General features: G+C 39.4%; 1 protein-coding gene across 2 annotated transcripts in view; it reads left to right on the top strand.

The window, feature by feature from the left end:
• The first annotated feature begins 7,451 nt into the window (after positions 1–7,451).
• Positions 7,452–19,028, top strand: part of adamts6 (ADAM metallopeptidase with thrombospondin type 1 motif, 6) — a 297,940-nt gene continuing 286,363 nt past the window's right edge. The window contains exons 1-4 of one of the 2 annotated variants that reach the window (XM_063043008.1): positions 7,452–7,482; positions 13,794–14,136; positions 14,834–15,198; positions 16,234–16,405. In XM_063043008.1, coding sequence (XP_062899078.1) covers positions 14,040–14,136; positions 14,834–15,198; positions 16,234–16,405 — 634 coding nt within the window. In that variant the 5' untranslated portion in view covers positions 7,452–7,482; positions 13,794–14,039. Of the gene's footprint in view, positions 7,483–7,524; positions 7,899–13,793; positions 14,137–14,833; positions 15,199–16,233; positions 16,406–19,028 lie in introns of those variants that run through there. The other variant, XM_063043007.1, reaches the window with a different exon arrangement.

The raw sequence follows: 19,028 nt of genomic DNA, 5'->3' as shown, positions 1-19,028 counted from the left end.
CCCAGTAAAAGTTCAAGATGTAGGCAGATTACTGCCCTCCAGTGCTCATACCAGCAACACAATGATTGTTAGCCGCCTTTTAACCAGTCTAGCTAGCTGTTAAACCCATGAAACCACTCTTTCAGGTTACTATCTCCCAGACTACCTTTAACATGAACATACTGCTACACTGAGAAACTTCAGCAATATAGTGAAGACTAACTTATTCTGAATCTCATCGTCTTTGTATATCACCAATTAAACATAGTTTCTTTTCACAAAATCATGAAATTTAAAATCGGGGATACTTCAGAATGTTAGATGGATGAAGGAAAAATAGAGGGATATGGGCTGTATAGGAGATGAGGATAAGATTGATCTTGGAGCAGGTTAAAAGGTAGGCAAGACATGTGTGCCAAAGGCCCATACTGTGCTGTGCTGTCTCAACCTACATTCAGTGGCCACTTTATCAGGTATACCTGCTCATTAATGTAAATATCTAATCAGCCAATCATATAGCAGCAACTTAATGCATAAAAGTATGCAGACATAGGCAAGGTGTTCAATTGATCAATTACATTTCCTTAAATGCTAGCTCAAACATTTCCAAATTGTTATATGCTGATGATGGTGCAGTGTGGAAGAGAGGAAGGAATATAAATTACATAGTTAGGAAAATGCAGGCTGCTATTAATGAAGTAAGGGAATCTGGATGTCAGTGGGAGTTTAAATTTTCTGTTGTAAAGACTCGGGGGTTTTTTATTTTTCTAAAAGGTACATTACGCCCACAGTTTATCTAAAGTTATATGGTAAATCTCTAAAGATTCAGTGGTAAAGTTTCTAGACATGTGGATGGACACAAGGCTAACATGCAAGGTTAATGTGAATAAAATTCTGGGTGCCATGGGAGTGCAGTGGTTACTGCAATGCTGTCACAGCTCAGGTCATCAGAGTTCAATTCTGATGTCAACTGGAAGGAGTCTGAAGCCCTATGGAATGGCACAGCTTTTGAGTCCTCCAGTTTCCACCCACACTCCAAAGACTGTGATTCGGCCAGGGTTGCTGGGTAGTGCAGCTCGAACAGCCAGAAGGACCTAATCTGTGCTGTATCGCTAATAATTTATTAAAAGATGTGTAAAAAGCCTTTAGTGTGCTTAGTTGGGTGTGATTGGGGTATGATTAGGAGGTCACAATCAAAGGTATTTTGCTTTAATCAGATCTGTCATTGTTTATGGATATGTTGCTTGTGGGTCAATCTTGTCAGCAGTCTTAAAACCCCTATATAACATTCAAACTCAAGCATTGAGATTACGTTGTGGTGCTATTAAATCATCCCCAATTTCGATATTACTGGTAGAAGTGGGTGAAGTACCTTTACAGTTACAGTTAGCAATGGATGTTGGGTTAATGTGAGATGATATAAAGCTGGTCACCTAATATTGGCAATATTATTAACATTTTTTGAGCACTACATTCTAAAGGTCTTCAGTTTTTGGTGAGTGAGAAATGAATGGCATCAAAGCTGGGATAAAGAAAAGGAAGGCCTGCATTTGTAAAAATTCAGAGGGTGAACTCAGCTAGGAGATGGGTATAAAAGAAGGGAAGAAGTTATGCTTACAAGTTTATATATTGGACATACTAGGTTGAATAATTCCTTGTTCAGAATTAATGTGCATGATATAGGCATTTGTAGGAAGTGCATTTGTCAAGAAATGGTGCGGCATACTGTATATTAGAGTGCAGTTCCTCTAGGTGCAAAGGAAATGTGTATGTAATTGCTAAATTAAGATCTTCAGAATCAGTCAGATTTAACATCACTTGCACAATATGTTATGAAATTTGTTAAAGCTGTGTCTCTTTGGAACAGACACAGTTTAACATGGGAAGTTTGTTGGATATCTCTACCATCATAATGTATATAAGTGCATATTTGACTTTCTGAAAAGCATTAGATTTTTTGATATTATTTGAGTTTTTTTCTGGGGGGGGTTTAGTGGGTATACTTCCTATCTCTTTGCTGCACCTCAGCAGGTGGTGGTAATGCACTGGTGAGGTCTCACTTGGAGTATTGTGAACAGCTTTGGGCCCCTTATCTTAGAAAGGATGTGCTGAAACTGGAGAGGTTCAAAGGGAGTTCACAAAATTGATTCCAGGATGGAATGGCTTGTCATATGTTTGATGGCTCTGGGTCTGTATTCACTAGAATTCAGAAGAATGAAGGGCGACCTCATTGAAACCTATCAAATGGTGAAAGTCCTTAACACATAGGATGTTGAGAGAATGTATCCTATGGTGAGAGAGTCTAAGATGAGAGGATACAGCCTCAGAATTGAAGGGCATCCTTTTAGTACTGAGATGAGGAATTTCTTTAGCCAGAGACTGGTGTTACTGTGGAATTCTTTGCCCCAGGCAGCTGTGGAGACCAAGTCTTTATGTAAATTTAAAGAGAGGTTGATAGATTCTTGATTGGTCAGGGCATGAAGGGATATTGGGAGAAGGCAAGAGATTGGGGATGACCGGAAAATTGGATCAGCCAGAATGAAATGGCGGAGCAGACTTAATGGGCCATAAGGCCCAATTCTGCTCCTATATCTTATGACCTTAAGACCATAAGATATGAGAGCAGAATTAGGCCATCTGGTCCATCGAATCTGCTCCACAATTCGATCATGGCTGATCCTTTTTTCTATCTCCTCAACCCCAGTTCCTAACCTTCTCCCTGTAACCTTTGATGCCATGTCCAATCAAGAACCTATCAATCTCTGCCTTAAATACACCCAACGACCTGCCCTCTACAGCTGCATGTGGCAACAAATTCCACAAATTCACCACCCTTTGGCTAAAGAAATTTCTCCGCATCCGTTTTGAAAGGGCACCCCTCTATCCTGAGGCTGTGCCCTCTTATCAAAGACTCTCCCACTATGAGAAACATCTTTACCATGTCTACTCTGTCTAGGCCTTTCAACATTTGAAAGGTTTCAATGCGATCGCCCCTCATCCTTCTGAATTCCAGAGAGTACAGACCCAGAGCCATCAAATGTTCCTCGTATGATTACCCTTTCATTCCTGGAATCATCCTTGTGAACCTCCTGGACCCTCTCCAATGCCAGCACATCTTTTCTAAGATGAGGGGCCCAAAACTGTTCACAATACTTAAGGTGAGGCTTTACCAGTGCCTTAAAGCCCCAGCCTCGCATCCTTGCTCAAGTAGTCTAGGCCTCTTGAAATGAAGCCAAAATGGCACTTGCCTTCCTCACCACCGACACAACCTGCAAGTTAACCTTCAGGGTGTTTTACACAAGGACTCCCAAGTCCCTGTGCATCTCATATTCCTGGATCTTCTCCCTGTTTAGAAAATTTTCTGCATATTTCTACGACCAAAGTGCATGACCATGTATTTTCTAACATTGTATTTAATTCGCCACTTTCTTGCCCATTCTTCTAATCTAAGTCCTTCTGCATCCTACCTGCTTCCTCAACACTACTTGCTCCTCCACCAATCTACATTGGTCTGTCAGGCACAGTTAAATGTTATAAGAAGAAATGGTTCAGTTATTTTTCACACCAAGCGTGAGAATTGGGAAGAAATGGGATCAAAGTGACTTGGACTGTGGAATGATTGTTGAGGCCGGGTGGAATGAATTGACTATCTCAGAAACTGCTGATCATCTTGGATTTTCACACAACAGTCTCTAGAACTTACAGAGAATAGCGCTAAAAACAAAAATCATCCAGTGAGTGGCAGGCTGTGGACGAAAACACCTTGATGAGGGAGCCCAGAGGAGAATAGTCAGACTGCTTCAAGCTGACAGGAAGGTGACAGTAACTCATATAACCATGTGTTACAACAATGGTGTGTAAAAAGATCATCTCTGAACTCACAACACATCATACCTTGAAGTGGATGGGCTACAGCAACAGAAGTGCATGAATGTTACTGAATAATTAGATACCTCCTGTACCTATTAAAGTGGCCATTGAATATATTAATTCCAAGCAAGATGTCAGCAACATTAATGTTATGCAGTAAACCAGATATAATTGTTTGTGTTTGGTTGTACTGGGAAAAAGGTCTGTTTATCAGATGGGTGAGTATTAATGTCTCTCAGCAGAAACAGATTCCTTCCACTATTGATCAGACTGCTGTTGTTTTTTCTAATTCAAACCTACTTCCATCTGCAGGTTAAGGACTGGCAACTCCAAGCACGTGTCTCACACTTGTGTAACTAATACTCAGCGCAAATGAGGCAGAAATTGATGGCAAATGGAGCATATGATGTTAACAAATCAGTTCAGTTGTATTTACAGTTACTCACTGGGATATTGTTTAGTCTTCCTTTTTTGCACAAATGACACAATGTTTTACTGGCAAGCCATATTTGTAATAGTACAATGAATTTCTGCTCTAATTTTGCACCTTGCTATGCTCATCTAAGTACAGAATTAAGTAAAACAAGGTAAAAAGTCTGGACCTGAAAGTTGACCACCAGTATCCAATACTACCTATGACTCCTCACCATCAATCCATTTCAAATCTGGACGTTCAAATTTCTCTGTAATTATCATTTGACAGGGGATAAAATTCCAACTCCATGCCTTGTTATGTGCTCTTCCTGCTATCAAGCTTTAAATCAAACTCCATACAGCCATGGGCTATTGTGACCAGAAAAGAAACTCATTTCAATAGTATTTATAGTTGTCATGATATTGTTGTTGGAACCTTTGATAGTTACAAGAAATACCACTATTTTGTTGTTCTGGTATATCACAGTTCTGTTGGACCAGAAGAACAATGATGGTCCATCAGGGCCCATTTTATGTTACTTATTCCATGACTTTCAAGCTTTTTTTCAATAACAAAACTGTACTGACTTTTATTTTGTATTAGTAAATAAGAACTCTGAAGTTTTTTGGTAAATTATGTAAAATATTGAAACCTTCCAAAAGGGGGAACATTAATAACACTGCAGCAATAATATTACTGTTGTATAGATAACAATAATAAATCACTGTTTGTTTGGTGTTCTCTGTGCAACACAGTAAAGTTTCCAAATATATTTAATCGGCCAATAAAATCCTTATTCCAAGATACTGTGTTTATGTACAGTATTTACTCATTCGATATAGCTCCGTTTGCTTATTCTTCGTCTTGTAAAAATCTCAAATCACACTGAAATAGTTGAAGGGATTCGCTCCTTTCCAGCTCGAAGTTTGTACTAATTTTCCCCGTTTTGTCGTAATTCCCGAAGCCGCAGGATGGCGTAATCTCAATAAACGGCAAGTAATGAAGTCAAACATTAAATGTCTCATCCTGGTCCAGCAAGTTTGAGGTATCTTCTAAGAATGACAAACTGGTAGTTCCTCCTTCTCTGCAATTACTTTTCATTAAGTAATCGGATCTAGAGTTATAGTTCAAGTATTTTAATGTGAACAATTGTAACCAGTTTGGCGTAACATTTGGAGCATCCTTACAAAAGCATGTCTATAACTGTGCTAAGCTTGTTTGACGTAAAGCTAAACACGGAGAAGATCACGCGGAAAACCAGTGGCTGAGTTTCTTTTTTTGCTCGGTTCACCCGTAAAGTCTCTAGCGACATTTAACCCAGTCAGAAATCCAAGGTTCCAATCACCACCAACGTCTTGCATTCTACTTCCACCAGCGTGGATCGCATCAGTCTAATAGAAATAAAGCCTGTTTCCAGACGTAAAGTAACTGAAGCTAAAATTCACAAGAATATTATTTCCCCACACGAGGCAAACGTAATCGTTTGCAATCAAACCTGATAGAGAAATCAGTTGTATGCCTGCTAGGTCGAAATGTGGTTTAAGAAGTTGCTACCTAAGTTCATGAAACATAAATGCAGTTCACATAACCCATTGGCGTTGGTTTTAATAGATTTGTGAATAGTTTTTTTTCAAAAATGAAAACGCAAAATGACCTAACGGTCCACTGGTTGTTTTGTCAGTTTCAGCACATCTTTTGACAATACATTTGCCCACTAGTGATGTTATGATGATGGCGGCACATACCTGTACAAATACTGTGATGCTGCTATGCTCCGCCTACTTTAACGCTTATGTATTAGAGGTGCAGGATACTGTGTACGTAATTATCTGGAACCAATCCAATTAAAACAAACACATGACTTGTTCACAAATTGTTAAAATACAATGCCCAAAATCAGTAGTTGATTTTTCAAAGTTTATTCGATTTTTTAAAAGTTTTTCTCAATTCACGGTGATACTGAAAAGAATTTACATTTTATGGCTTACGCTTTTTTGCATTATATTATAATCTCAAATGACAGTATCGGTCAGTATTTACACGCCATAATTTCCTAATGCCATTTTAGCCCTAAATTGAACCAGAAGAACACCACAGTTCTTTTAAACTTTCTGCCAAGTTTCTGAAACTTTGTTTACACGGGTTTCATTGATATTGCAGTCAATTAGAACAAGTAGTGCAAATCCAATTTGCATGCACCACATTGCTCATCCTGTATCTATCCTGTTTTTTTTTGTCAGTAATTCGCGTCTTAGAGCTCAACAATAATTGGAACTGCTACCAAATCTCGATATGTACCATTTGCCATTATGGAAAGCGTGAGCTCGGCTAGAGATAAGAAGCTCTTTCCATAAACAAAAGAGCAAATCCCTTCATGTGGGGTTCTAATTTTAAAATATAGAATATCTAAACACCACGTAACTTTTAGTATGTCCCTTCCTTCTAATTTCTGAGCTGCTTCCTAGACTGAGTTTAAATGCTAAGTCTTTGACATGTAATATACTGAGGCAATAGTTTAAGCACTCTTCCAATAATCTCACGAGGGAAGTTACAATCTAAATAATTATTTCACCGATATATATACGTTCACTCTAGAAACGCTGCAGTAGTTTGCGATTATTTAAAAGTTTACGATAACTTTGACAACGGGAGGTAACTAGTTAAACGAACTTCCAATCCATTCTAATGCAAGACATGTTTGGAAGGGCTTTGGAGACTAATGATTATGCTAGTTCTGCGGTTGAACGGCGTTAAACTTTTTTTAAAAGTGGGATTCAAATTTTCATGGAGTGACCCGGTGTACCTAATGTTGAAGATAGCAATCTTAATTGGAAACTCTCACCACAAGGAAACTATGCGAACGATAAGCTCATCCAGATGAATAACAATCTTACATCCTCGATAAAATTACAGTAAGATGACTTGTGCATTTCCGACGTATGATTTGTTGTTTCCCCGAGTTGAAGAAAATTAATACCCTTACTCAGCAAAGTTAGGTACACTGTAACTATTAAACAGAAACAGTAAGATGGGCATTCACTCTTATCTTACTTTACTAAAAGAATGGAATCCTTTTTTGAACGTTGGTCTAAGCTGGACTCCCCAATGACAGTTCCACCCTGACTGGACCCCTTCGTCCCCCTCCCCTTCACGTGATCCATAGCACATGCGCAGAAGCCAGGCTATGAAAAAAGTACATCTGCATTTTTTTCACTGACGTAAGTATGCTTGGAGCTCACATCGGATTGCCAGATTGCAAGTCTAAACTTGGCTGAAGGCCGGTAGCCAGATCGGGCTGTTTTATATACTTTGTTGTACTGCCTGCCTGCCTTGCTTTTGCAACTGTCCCATAGAGCTTTGTACGAGCTCAACTGCCCGGGAGAGGAGTCAGTGGGGAAAAAATCTATGTTGCTTGGTGGTAGCTGATTGCATCCCAGTTTCTGCCAAGTCAGTAACTTCAGTAAGCTCCCTCCGCCCCCCCCACCTCCCTCCACCCCCTCCAAACTGCAGGATTCTGTTCTGGATGAAAATAACTTGTGGTTTCGAGAGAGTAGAATTGGTTGGTACGGATCGCCAGTGTGCACGGTCTATTGTTTGAAAGCTGCACTTAAAACCCAGAATGAAGATGAAAACGGTAAAGGCTATTAGTACAATTTTTCAGACCCCTTTGTGTATTTTAAAGTACTGATTTATTGCTGAAGCTCACTACAAGTTGTATCGTAAATTAATGAGTTTGGACACTGAATCATTTTCAATTATTTCACTTTCTGGTTGAAATGTGCTGCACTTAGAAATGGTTTAGTTTTTTTTCCTGTGGTGTTATGTTTGAAGCCCTATTTTGGCAGATTATCTGCTGGTGCATTTTGAGGAGAATAGGTAAATTTCGTGTATGGTTTCAGGAGAGCAGCAAGCGCCGGGCAGAGTAGTGTTCTTTGATTTAATCTGTACCTCGTGTGGTTTGTGAGAGTTCTTTTTAAGGATACCTCCATCCAATTAATTGAATGTGAGAAGTGCAAAATATAGAGAACAAATATCCAATTATGTATTTGAAATCGAAACAATACTCTAAAGTGTACAAAAAGGCACAGTGTTTGTAATTCCTTCATTGTTGCAGAGACGCTTCTTTTTATTTGAGCTGCCGGTGTAGTGTATTTGGGCCAAATGCCAACTTGTCTGGGTCACACACGCGTTTTATCCAAATAGATCTGAGCGGCTGTCTGGGAATGGGCTGCTGAATGTTACTTTATATCGGAGCCGATTCCATTTCCACTTATATATGAAATGTTCTAATTTTCTCTTATTTTTGACGTTGAAATGCCGACCAGCTGTGCGCTGTGTTTTTGTAGTGTCTAGCCTTTTCGTAGCTCATTCACTGAAAAATTGGGATTGTCCAGCAGAAATCTGACAGCTCCTGGAAAACTTGGCACGACGCAGGAAACACAGTACAGGTTATAAAGCCAAACCTGGCTTTGGTGACGTCTGCAAAGTTTGGTTTTCTTTCCAGAGTCTATCCGTAGTGTGATTTCCGTCTTGAATTTGATAAAAAGCAATGTTTTGCATTGGGTCACGTATGTTTTTATTAATAAGAAAATCAGTATTTTTGTACGTGCTGAATACCGATGTTATTTGGGGAAGGTTTAAAAATCTCTTCACGGTAATCATTCAATACAAGGAGCAGTTCACCAACTCTTTCAGCAAGGAACCGCAGACTTTATATCCTTCGACTGAGCGACTGCCCCTCCCCCTTCACTCCATAGCAACATACACCGCTTCGGTTATGGTACGCTTCAGTCTCAAACTGTGTTCCCGTTCTACATTCTGGGCAGGGCTTGGGTGCGGGCAGGGGGCTGCCAGTGTATACAAACTTTTGTCTGCATTTTAATAATAGGACGCTTCTGTGACCCTGAATCTATTGTTTGGTTTGGTCAGCGTGAACTGTTGTGCTGTAGCGTCAGACTCAACCAGCGGTGGTAAAACGTTAACCAAAGTAGAGCAGCGGGTGTCGAGGAGTCTGAAAATAAATTATTCGCATAATAATCCATGCCTAATTTCTTCAGATTCGCAATCCTGTTATTAATTTTGACGACGACTGCAATAAACCAGTGGCACTCCCCGCAGAATCGCACATCTATTCCATTTTTTTCACTGTGAAAAATATCAGCTGTTAAGAAGTGTCAATGAGGTGCAATCTAGATTTTCTGGACTCTGAATCCTCAGCAGGTCAGAGGTCAGGCAGCATCCGTGGAAAGAGTAATTAGAGACAACTTTCAGAGGGAAGACCCCTCTGCAGATCTGAACACTTATTACTGTTCCCACAGATACTGCTTGACTTTCTAAATGTTTCTATCAAATTCTCATTTTTATTTTTGATTTACATATTTGGCTATTTATGTTTTCATTTGCAGACTTTGAAACTATGAAACCATGTTCCATAAAGTGCTGCTTCATCTTACCACTCTTCTCACCTTCCCCTAGAAGTCCTGATCTGCTTCTCCACAATGATGTTTCTAGAGTTCACTGCTAGCCTCTGTTGATATTGCCCTGAGGCAGCCCTTGATCTGCATGTTAAACAGGGATGCTTTATGCTGGGGAGCAGTTGTCTCAATGAATTGTATGAGGCTCCAGATTTGTTTATCATTTCACTGATATTGCTATTCTCCTGGTGCTGCTCTAAATCCCATTTTCCTCAAACTCGTGCTCCTTTCCCTATGATCCTTTTACCTCTTCTCCTATTATTTCATTCAATATTTATTTTCCTTCTCCTTCGTCATGGGTCCACCCTGTTGGCTTACACATTGTCTATTGAATTCACCTGTTCTCTCAGTTTCTTTATTCTCCCTTATCCAAAAAAAAAGATTTGATTTGCTCAAAGCAAAACACACAAAGTGCTGGCGGAATGCAGCAGGCCAGGCAGCGTCTATGGAGAAGAGTACTGTCGAAGTTTCAGGCCGAGAAGCAGTCCTGCTGTAGGGTCTCGGCCTGAAATGTCGACTGTACTCGTTTCCATAGATGCCGCCTGGCCTGCTGAGTTCCTCCAGCATTTTGTGTGTGTTGCTTGGGTTTCCAGCATCTGCAGATTTTCTATTGTTTGATATGCTCCATTGCTATTCTCTCCCTGTTATTCTTTTTTTTTGCTGCAATATCATGATTAGACTCCATTTCCTTAAATGGATACCAGCTCTCCAGTAATGTCCCTTTATTATTTTCTCTCATTACTTCCCACAGCTCTCTAGCTTTTTCATATTCTGCCCACTGATCCTCCCCCCCCCGCCCCGCCACTTACTTCAGCAACACTGTGCCTGGTTTGTTGACTGATCCCACTCACACTTTTCACACTTTTTCTGCTTGGCATGCTGGAAATTGTCAGCTGGTCATGCAGTATTTGTTGTGAGTGAAACAGGGTTAACAATTCAGACCAATAACTTTCCTTCAGAGCTGCAGGTAAAAAGATAAAGGAAGTTGTAAGATGCTGAAGAATGAAGGTGGAGAGGTGAGAACAAAAGGATAATGGTAGGCGAGATTAAATGACAATAAAGATGATAATAGTAAAAATAAATACACCAGGGAGCTAAAACAAAGTACAAATGGAATAGCTAAATCACTATCTGAAATTGTTAAACAGTTTTGAGTCTGAAAGGATATAAGGTGCCTGTGACTGCAAAGGCTGAAGTTTATATTGGGCATCATTGGATCAGTGTAGGGAACTGAGAGGTTAAAGTGGGAAGCAGTGGGAACTTGGGTACAAACTTGTAAATTGAACTGAACTGGTTATATGCTCAGTTAAATTACACTTTGTCTCATCAATATAAAAGAGACCAAATTATGACCAGCCATACAAAATTGAAATAAGTACAAACTCTCTTGAAAAGAACATTATAAACTCTGGATGGTGGGAAAGAATGAATTAGGAGGAATGTTGCATTATCTCTGCTTGCATAGGAGAGTGCTGTGGGAAGGAAGTTCAAAAAGTTCAATATTCAAAATAAATTTATTATCAATGTACATATCTGTCACCATATACAACTCTTGAGATTTATTTTCTTGTGAGCATACTCAATAGAATAATAACCATAATAGAATCAATGGAAGACTGCACCAACTTGGGCATTCAACCAGTGTGCAAATGACAACAAACTATGCAAATACAAAAATAAATAATAATAATAATAATAATAATAATAACAAAGTGAGTCCATAGATTGTTGGAACATTTCATTGATGGGGTAAGTGAAATTATCCCCTTGGTTCAAGAGCCTAATGGTTGAGGGGAAATAGCTATTCCTGAACCTATAATTGTGAGTCCTGTACCTTCTTGATGGCAGCAGCGTGTAGAGATCATGACCTGGATGGTGGTGCTTTCCAGTGATGATGCTTCGTGTAGATGTGCTCAGTGATTAGGAGGGCTTTACCCGTGATGGGCTAGGCCCTATCCACTACTTATTGTAGGATTTTCTGTTCAAGGGTATTTGTGTTTCTATACTAGGCTGAAGGTATACTACAAGAAGGTATACCACTGGTGAATCAAAGGGTTGAGAAGGGAGTGGTCACTTTGGAACTATAGCATAAAATACTTGAACTAGTCAGGTAAGACTATAAATGTTTCAGGTTGATGAACTTTTATCAGGAAAGTTAACTATTTCTTCACAGATGTTGCCTGACCAGTTGAGTATTTCTAGTGTGTATATATATTTGTTTTCCTTTCAGATTTCCAATCTGCAATTTTCCCCATTTTCAGATCTTTTGGAGGATGTGTTTTGTTTTGGGGAAGAATAATCAATGCTGGTGGGCTGGTAGAAGAATATAAAAAGTGTGGTTCTACAAGGGAAGAAAGGGTAGAAATAGGAAAAGACCAAATTGAAGGCTTTGTAAGATATGGTAGTGGAATAAAATACTTGTGGAAATAGCAAAACATGTTTGAGAATCATTTAATTTTCAGGCAGGATATTATATAGAGAACTGGAAGTTGAAAGGAGGAAGAAAGTGAGATTTAGGAGGAAGAGAGTTGAGTGCAGAATACGAAATTCGGGGGGGGGCGGACAAGGATATATCTAAACCTCCTCATCATCACCCTAATTTTTAGATTCTTCTACTGTCTACTCCTTTCTCCACACCACCCACCCCCTTCTCCAATGTTATTCTTAGTTCTCTGCTTGTCATTTTTTTTCTTGTCGCTCCTCTTTCCATTTTACCCACCCTAGGTTTCTATTTGTTTACTTTCCCTGTTCCTCCTATCCGTTGATCTCTCCCCACTGTCTCTTCAATCCATTTTCTGCTTGCACCATGCCTTGCTTTCTTTGTTCTCTTAGAAGTCACCACTATTTTCTGTTACCCATCTCACTTCCTACAGCTTCTCCCAAACTATCCACTCACCCATCCTTTTTCTTTTTTCTTCACTGCCTTTTCTGTCCATTCATTCCCTTCTTCTTTCTCCTTATCCCTACTTTATCCTTTACCTTTGTTACTACCAACTCCCTCTCTCCTTTCCCATCTTCACAATTACATTCTTCCTCTATCTTCTCATTCCTTTCACCATCCAATTCTCCCTCCAGTGCTTCTGCAAAGGACTTCTAGCTTCACTTCACCCTCCAGTCCCACACTCTTCATGTTGCTTCTTCCACTTATGTTAACTTTCAGCAAGTTGCCTTTCTCTTCCACAGCCTCCATCCTGCCCAAAGCTCTTGCTCTTAACCTTCCTTCCTCATATTTGTGTCTTTCTTCAAATTCTTCCAATTTCTCCTGTCCTCACCACCCACCTAATCACCTTCTACTTCCCAATCTGCCTTCTTCCCATTTTCATTCTCTTTTACCATCCCTTCCATTCCCATTCCTTAACTTAACCTTCCTATTCCAATCTTCTTCCACCTTGTTTCGTTTGAGTCCCTTTCTTCCCAGTTCCAAGGTCGGTGGTTCGATACCTGTGCGTGGTGATGCGCGGACTCTGCAAACAGCAAACGAGGAGGGGCTTGGTGGCAGGGCTCGGCTTCACCACCCTGGGTTTGCTATTCATTTGTTTCATTCAACTCCCTTTTGCCGTTGGGCTCAAGGTTGACAGGGAAGGAGACGAGCTCCAGAATTAAAAAAAAAAGAAGCGGCAGTAACATTTTAAAATCCAGGCAAAAACTCGAAAGTCAGCAGTGATCGGAATGACGAAGAGGTTTGTTCCTTATTCCGAAGATTTATTCTTTAGATGTGGAAGGCGCACAAGTTACATTTCTCTCTCTTGTCGGAAACCGGATGTTTAGAAATCAACTGTGCCAGGGCTTTGTTTAGAAGTCAGCAAACGGCAGGGTTTCTGAGGGGCAGGAAAGAAAATTTGAATTCCCTCCCTATTGTACTTCATATGCTCTTAAATCGAGCCTTCCACAATATAATACTGTCAGCAGTAACCGTCCATGCATTTATTTAATATTCTATAGAAAAAATAAATCAAACCTTACAGACCAACTGTTTGCTTCCTGAAACGCCAGGCACAGATCAAAGGAGCAGACAACATTAGCATGACTAACATATGGTGTTCCCCTCTTTGCAGGCATACGGATGAGTGAGTCCGATGAGTGTCGGTGTCGGTGCTGAGCGGAGCGGCTCGCGGCTTTGGGCGCGGGGATGAGCGGGCACGGGGGCTGCTCGGCCACTCGGCGCTGAGGCGCCGTCTCCGCCGCACGGAAACGTGCCGAGGACGCCGCGACCCATGGGCTTGTCAGGGTGCGCTTCTGGAGTCGAAGAAACCGTCTAGCGCAAAAAAGGTAGCCACACACAACTTTGGGTTCACTGAATTATGGAAATTTTGTGGAAGACGGTGACTTGGATTTTGAGCCTAGTCATGGCCGCTTCGGAGTTTGACAGTGACACAAGGCTTTCTTACAGTTCACAAGGTAGGATAATCTCAGCATGACCACATACACTGTAGGGTAGCCACATCACCACGGTTTTAAATCCAAATAAACCCCATTGGCTTTGCTGGTCCAAATTCAGTCTCTAGTTTGACCGACTGCAACGATTTAAATGTTAAGCCAATTGCGCTGCACTCTATGTGATTGACTTAAGAACCTTCCAAATGCAGACCGTTATATATAGTGTGGAAATCAGGATTGGCAGAAAATAGCTCATGTAATCCAATGCAAAGAAGATCGAGGATGTATTGTTTAATGTTTCATATAAAGTTAGAAATTTGCATCAACTTTTATTACCGATATTGGCAGAATCCATATATTGGACTTGACGTGTTCACGGCAAATTTGTATGAAATCTTGCAGTTTACAAGTTACTGGACGACACTTCACGGAATGGTACTGCTGATAATTTCTGCATGTCTCATTATTTGGAACTCTTAGTCCTTACAACCTGTAAGATATTGGCACTAATTCTGTGAGATATTAATGATGGTTATATAATGTTTTGCTTAGTTTAGAAACGCTGCTTTCCGCGCCCCCCCCCCGAAAATACTTGATAGCTACTTCCCTTTAGTTTAGAGGGAATATTTATTTATTTATATTTTAGTGGTACTTTGTCACGTCCTTTTTTTTCCTTCCACGCCTGTTTCCTGGATCTTTTCATCTTGTGATTTCAAAGAGGAATTCCTTTCTTACCTTGAACATTATCAGCTAACGGTTCCTGTCCGAGTGGACCATAACGGAGATGACCTGAACGACAGTGAGAAAAACTATAGGCATTCAAGGCGAAGGAGAAGTTCGGATGTTACACCCCGAGAACCAGCCGATTCTAAATTATTTTACAGACTGTCTGCCTATGGAAAGCACTTTCATTTAAACTTAAGTTTAAACACTAATTTAATCTCCAGACATTTTATCGTAGAATATTGGGGGAATGATGGTCCAGAATGGAAACACGATTTTATTGATAACTGCTATTACGTGGGATATGTAAAGCATGAGCACAGCACTACAAAAGTGGCTGTAAGCAACTGTAATGGTCTGGTGAGTAGAACAGTAATCTTGATTTTCCAGTATGAGAAGCCGTTTTGATCATTTGGACACTTTGCTTCGTAAAGTATAAATTATTATCAGTTTCAGACAGAAATTTTAACTGCACTGATGGAATTGTTGCAGGAGAGAAAACGAGCAGCTGCCCCGCTGTAGGATGCACATGGCTAATTTGCATATGATCCACCGCTGTAGGAAGGGTGGCCAGATCTTAAAGAGGCAGGTCCCTTTCACTGGCCTCTGCAGACTGAATGTTATTCAGAAGCAAGTAGAAATACCGAAACTCCTGCGTAGCGTTCCAAAGTACAAACTTCTGAAAAAAGGTTCAATGCAGAATTGGTAGTTTAATCAAACAACATATTTCTTGTCGATATTGTAAGAAGAGCATGATTTGGAAGATTGATCAGATCCTTTTTTCATGTTTGCCAGTGACTTATATCTTACCATAACATATGGCCACTGCAAATGAATAATAGGGAACAAGGGAACCAGCTTATAAGGAATATAAACCCGTTTTGCTCCACAGAGAGTTGCTTTTGCTTAATATGTCATTGGTTTTGAATTTGGTGTGCATCTAAATCAACTACTGTGGATGCTTAGTTCAAAGTTCAAAGATAAATTGAATTCGGAGGAATGGAGAATAGATAACAATCAAAGCTTTGATGTGTAACCATTCAGCGAAATGTTCAAGCCCTTTAAGTAGCAAGATAAATAGAAAAAAATACCCATTTGAAAGCAATGTGCTGAAAAAACGGAGCTTTGAATTGTTCAGGTTTAAAATTGTTTACAATTTTTAATTTTTTGGATAATCTTCCTAAATATTTGCTGTAAGCAGATTGTTAACAATCTCATTATTCAAGCTTTAGTGATGACTTTTCTTAAAATGCAGGTTTAAAATTTGGAAAATACATTATCCACATTTCAGATACATCTATATTCTGAAATTTTCAGGAAGATTTTTATGGCCCTATTTAAAAATGATTATATGCTCTTATGTGCAATAATGACAATTTGTTTTGTTTCCCCAAGCATGGTGTTATTGTAACAGAAGAGGATCAGTATTTTATTGAGCCATTACAGAATATATCCAAGGACAATAACAGTGACCATAAATATGGCGAAGGCCACCCTCATGTTGTTTACAAGCGTTCCTCCATTCGACAAAGACACCAGACCAGCATGTCAAACTGCGGAGTTCTAGGTAATTTACTTGATATTGTTGACAATATAAAGTGTAAGCAATTATGAAATGAGTGATCAGTGGATAGGTTTATGATGTTGCATAAATGAGGAACACGTAGGAGTTATTGTTAATTTCTAATGCTGTGCAAATAGCTTTCATTCACTGAGACAATATTTTCACTGTTTTTGATATTTTGGATTATAATGTAGTGTATTTTAATGTATTTGATACTGCTACAGTAAATTTTGTTGATCGAATGGCTTGTATGATATTCCTGGCCACATGGTGCTGGAAGACCCTTAAAATGAATTAAATATTTAATCACATGTTGTCAGGTAGACTGGATAGTACTACTCTCATCTATGCGATGGAAGTTTGTGAACTCAAGTCTCATTTTTGATATTAAGTACTTGATATTTCCACTCTGAGATTAAGGCTCTGACTATCTATTCTATCAATGCCTCTTAGTTTTATATACTTCTATCAAGTTGCTCCTGAGCTTCTGACACTCTGGAGAAAATAATCCGAGTTTGTCCAACCTCTCCTTGGTTTATAGCCAGTTGATTTTGGCCCAATTAACCGGCTGTCCCAATTAGCCAAAGTTTAATGGAAATAGTTAAAAAGGTATAAAAAGACACAAACTACTCTTTAACTGAGTAACAAATTATGCATTTAAATGAAATACAGACCAGATTAGAGCACTACCAATACTACGGTGTATTAGTTTCTAATATTTGTCATTGGAGGAATTAATCCAGTGTACGATGCTGTTGTTGTTTTGATTGGCTGTAAATGAACAAAATCCATTTTTTGACTAGTGTCAAATCTGTTCATGGCATTTTGGCGAAATCTTTTAAAGTCAATATAAAAAACAAAATGATCAAAAATCACTGCTTTTTGAATCAGTTTCCATCAGCCTAAATGGATAACATAACACTAGCACACAACTGACACTATTTAAAAACTGTTTGCTCTAAGCGCAGTGTAGTGTCTAATTGCCACACAAGTGCACACGACTAATGGTAGAAACTGTTTCAGCAACAGTCTGTCATCTCAATAATTGGAACAGTGTCCCAAACAAATGAAGGGAAGCTTGGCTATTTTCTTGATTTGATTTTGTTCTTTAAGAGTTGTCCCAAATAAGTTGCTGCCCAGATTAACTGATGGACCAGTTAACCAAAAATCACTGTGTATAAAAGTTGATTGCTTTGGATATTGCAATGGTAGCTGTGTTTTAAATGTATTATTGACCATAAATTGCTCAGCTATATTCTGAAGTAGGGAAAATGTTGTTTTTAATTGAAGATTTTTTTTTATCAAGGATCTTTATTTTGCAGTCTCTGCAGTACAGCTGGAACTTGGTTTTAACATTTTTTTTTAGCAAATTGTTACTTGTTTATCATTGAATAATTGAAATACTTATTCTACAAAGAGATACCTAAATATCCTGAATGATTTGTGGAAGATCATGGCTTCTCCATAGGTTTTATTTAGTAGTGCTTTAATCTTTGAAGAGGATCCTTACATGGGCAAATGTGATTAGTGGAGAAGAGAAAAAAGCTTAACGTCTACATGGTGGGCCGAGAGGCCAGTTTCTGTGGTGTACAACTCTATGACCCTCAGGTACTATGGTGCAATCTAGCACTCATGGTCAAACAGGTCTGCAAAACAAGCGACTAATTGCAAGTTCAGTTAATCTACAGATTCAGAGTTCATTGCAACCAACAGGTACAGCAGGAGTATGGCAGCCAGGTGTAATCTGATTGGTGACAGATTTTTTTTATTGACATGATAGAATACATGAAGTTTTATTATTATGAAGAGGTTTATAAAGTTGCTTCATAATAATACCTTTTATAAAAAGATAATAAATGGCACTTACATGTGCTGTGTGCACACACCCACATGAAAATGAAACTACTCATTCAGTATTTAAAGATAGAGACAGATTAGTAGTTCAGATAGAATTCTATGACAAAATAAGATCAAGGTTGACACAACTTTCAGATAAACATTGATCTAGTGTGGATTTTCAGCACTGTTTCATCAAGTGTACAGTACTGTGCAAAAGTGATGTATTAAATCTTTATGTATTGCACTGTACTGCTTACACAAAAGAAAACAAATTTCATGACATATGTGAGTGATGATAAACCCAATTCTGATATTTTCTATTGTGGACTGAGAGTGGGGAGGGGGCAGAAAGAGGGTAATCATGGTTGGGAAAAGGGGAAGGGAGAGGGGAATCAGTAAACCAATCGTTTGGAATCAGATGGCCTTGCTTGGTATCTCAGGGCTGGGTGTGTCTGGACCCACACTATCCCCTGCTCCAGCACTCTTTCTCTACCACCTGTCCAACACCTCTCCTGCAGCGCTCCAGCCTCGCTATTCCCAACAGCCTTTGCTCCTGCCAGATTTACAAACTGGCTCTCCAGAAATACAGGCAGACCTTTCAGCCAATTCGTGTTCAGTATACTCCCAAAACCAGCAACAACGTAGTTTAAAAAATGGTGTTGCTTGGAATAAATGGTAGCTAGAACACCAGGATAACTCTCGCTTTCATTCAGCTTATGTCTTGAAATTATTTGTGACAACCCAAAGGTTGTCATTTTAATGTCCCATTTAAAAAAATGGTTCCTCC

This window comes from Mobula hypostoma, chromosome 3 (genome assembly GCF_963921235.1).
Source record: "Mobula hypostoma chromosome 3, sMobHyp1.1, whole genome shotgun sequence".
NCBI lineage: Eukaryota > Metazoa > Chordata > Chondrichthyes > Myliobatiformes > Myliobatidae > Mobula > Mobula hypostoma.
Note: the sequence above shows the minus strand (reverse complement) of the source record. Positions and strands in the feature narration are given on the sequence as shown.